We start from the raw sequence: 2,841 nt of genomic DNA on the forward strand, positions 1-2,841 counted from the left end.
TCGCTCTTCCTCGAGTTCCACGGCTCCGAGCAGGCGCTGGCAGAGCAGGTGCAGCGCACAGGTATGCTGAGGTGCTGTGGGCGGGGAGGAGCAGGGCGGGGCCCGGGCTGCCCCAGAGTAGGGCCTGGTGTCAACCCCCCGCCCCCGACAGAGGAGATCATCCGGCACAACGGAGGCTCTCACTTCTCCTGGGCCAACGAGGCGGAGGACCGCAGCCGGCTCTGGGCAGCGCGGCACAACGCCTGGTACGCTGCCCTGGCGCTGCGGCCAGGCTGCAAGGTGAGCGGGTAGGGGTGGACGTGGGAGCCTTTCCTCAGCCTACTGCCCTATTGTCCAGGGCAGCAGGCAGAGGCCCCGGCGGGCAGAGGCCCCGGCGGGCAGGACTGCCAAATCCTCGGGAGGGAGCCCCTGCCCCGAGCCAGGCCCTGGGTGCAGGGACCGAGCAGAGGCAGTGTGGACACAGAAGGCAGGCTTCCTGGAGGAAGAGGTGGTGAAGAGGAAGGTCGTAGCCAACAGGAAGGGGAGGCTGGGCTCCAGGTGCTGGGGGCCCTGCACGGTAGCGGGGGTGGGGAGCAGGATGAGAGCCCTGGGAGCCTAGCCGGGCCAGTCGCCTTGTTGCACAGGGGAAACTGAGGCTTAGAGACAGCAGGCCCGTTCATGTGAGAGGCCGAGCCCCCTGAGCCCATTCGTACCCTTGACCCCTTACCTCCCGGGCAGGCTGGGTGAGGGAGGAAAGCTCACCGGCCTGCCCCTCCTCAGGGCTATTCCACCGACGTGTGTGTGCCCATCTCCCGGCTGCCGGAGATCCTGGTGCAGACCAAGGAGGACCTGCAGGCCTCGGGACTCACAGGTTCTGCCGGCCCCATGCGGGGCGCGGTGGGAGGGTGGGGGCGGGGCTGGGGCAGCAGCTCTGTCCTCTGGGCACCCAGGAACCATCGTTGGGCACGTGGGTGACGGCAATTTCCACTGCATCCTGGTGGTAGACCCGGAGGATCACGAGGAGCTCCTCAGGGTCAAGGCCTTTGCAGAACAGCTGGTCAGGTAAGGGCAAAGCGTGAAGCAGGGTGGGGGGGAGCTGAGGGAAGTGGGAGCGGCACCTGCTGAGGACCTCTTCCCGCTGCTTCCCAGGCGAGCACTGGCACTCCATGGCACGTGCACGGGGGAACATGGCATCGGTCTGGGCAAGCGGCAGCTGCTGCAGGAGGAGGTGGGCACAGTGGGCATTGAGACCATGCGGCAGCTCAAGGCCACGCTGGACCCCCGAGGCCTCATGAACCCAGGCAAGGTGCTGTGAGGGACTCGGAGCACCTGGCCCACAAGCCCCCAGAGAGTGGCACCTCCCGTTCCGGAACCTGTTTTCCCGCCACGGAATAGCTCTGCCTTTGCCCAGACCCTGCAGGGGTCTTCGCCAGCCCGCTAGCCCTTTTATCCAAGCCGAGGCCAGAGAGAGGAGGGAGAAGCCTGGTTGGCGGTCTTCTCCCTGGCCCTCTTGCTGGTCCAGTAAATGGCTCAGGGTCACTCCCGGTGAAGCTGCTTCCTCTCTGCTCGCTGATGCATCCTGTAAGGTGGTGTGGGTCAGTCACCCCAAAGACTAGGACGACTCCCCTCTACCTTAGCCTCCCCACTGCCAGGGCAGGAGAACAAAGGCTGGGGGCCCCAGCACCCATAGCCCAACTCCATCTGCCTGGTGACAGGAATGCTCCTTTGCTGGTGGGGGAAGGGACCTTCCGCTCCACACTCATAGACACCCCCAAATAAACCTGAACCCCACTTGCAGTTGTCTAGGGATGAGCAGGCAGCACCTGTGAATGGCCCCCTGTGCCTGGCTGCCCCACCTCCTCCAAGGTCTCTGTCCTTTGGCTGGTGATGCCCTCGTCCCTCATCCCGGGCCTGCCCTCTGACTTGCTGCAGCCTGAGGAGGGGCAGCTGCTCTGCCTCTCAGAGCCCCAGGGCCTAAGGACTTGCCCATGTCCATCATCACTTACCACAGACTCCCCCACTGAGCCCCAACTGGGCTCTAGAACATTCTGAACATGTCCTTCAAGTGGCTGCTACCAACCATTGCAAATGGAAGTGATTTTCCTGGTACCACACCTCTCCACAGTGTGATGTATTATACTACCAGCTTTTCTGCCCTCAACCTCAGGCTCTGTCCACCCTGGGGCCTGCTCCTGCCTTGGTCAGGATTCCTGATCAGAGGACCTTGTCCGGGGTACCTGGCGGTTGTTCCCCCTAAGCCCACGAGAGGGCGCCGAACACCTCAAAGCTTAGACACCAGTATCTGCTTGGGGCAGTGGTGCCCAGCACTCACCTCTGCAGGGACCTGCAGCTCTCAGCTCTGGGCCCCCCACTTCCCAGGGTCTAGCAGGTGCCTGGAGTCCTGGAAACCAGTCTGTAAGCTCTCTACTCCCCTGCAGGTCCCAGGAGCCTCTAGTGCAGGCCCATCTCCCTCACCCCAAGGCCTTGGCCCTTAGGAAAGGGGCTGAGCGAGGGGCGCAGGGGAGCCAGGGGCACACTCCATCTCGCCTCACTCCCATTCTCCCAAGCCACCGCTGAGCTCCTTCCCTACCTCCACCCCCTCCACCCCTCCCCACCTCTCCCCCCAGCTGTTCAGGCAGCCCCTCTGGCTCCTGAGACCAGCTTGGTTCTTGGAACCCCTCCTCTCTGCTAACTCGGGGCTGAGCCCTGAGTTCGCTCCTCTGTGACATTTCTGTCCCTTGGATGTGCCAGGGGGTGGTGTGGGGCAAGTCTCATGGGCCCTCCCCCACAAGCACCCAATAAAGCAGACTCGAACCACCTAACCATCAGCCACCAGTGCCCTCCCCTCCACGCCCGCCACCA

General features: G+C 63.9%; 1 protein-coding gene across 1 annotated transcript in view; it reads left to right on the forward strand.

The window, feature by feature from the left end:
• The window catches only part of LDHD (lactate dehydrogenase D), a 3,832-nt gene extending 2,538 nt beyond the window's left edge, over nucleotides 1–1,294 (forward strand). The window contains exons 8-12 of the mRNA XM_007462938.1: nucleotides 2–61; nucleotides 152–279; nucleotides 760–850; nucleotides 930–1,041; nucleotides 1,129–1,294. Coding sequence (XP_007463000.1) covers nucleotides 2–61; nucleotides 152–279; nucleotides 760–850; nucleotides 930–1,041; nucleotides 1,129–1,294 — 557 coding nt within the window. The remainder of the gene's footprint in view (nucleotide 1; nucleotides 62–151; nucleotides 280–759; nucleotides 851–929; nucleotides 1,042–1,128) is intronic.
• Nucleotides 1,295–2,841: the final 1,547 nt, after the last annotated feature.

This window comes from Lipotes vexillifer, unplaced genomic scaffold, assembly GCF_000442215.2.
Source record: "Lipotes vexillifer unplaced genomic scaffold, Lipotes_vexillifer_v1.1 scaffold70, whole genome shotgun sequence".
In the NCBI taxonomy this organism is placed as follows: domain Eukaryota; kingdom Metazoa; phylum Chordata; class Mammalia; order Artiodactyla; family Lipotidae; genus Lipotes; species Lipotes vexillifer.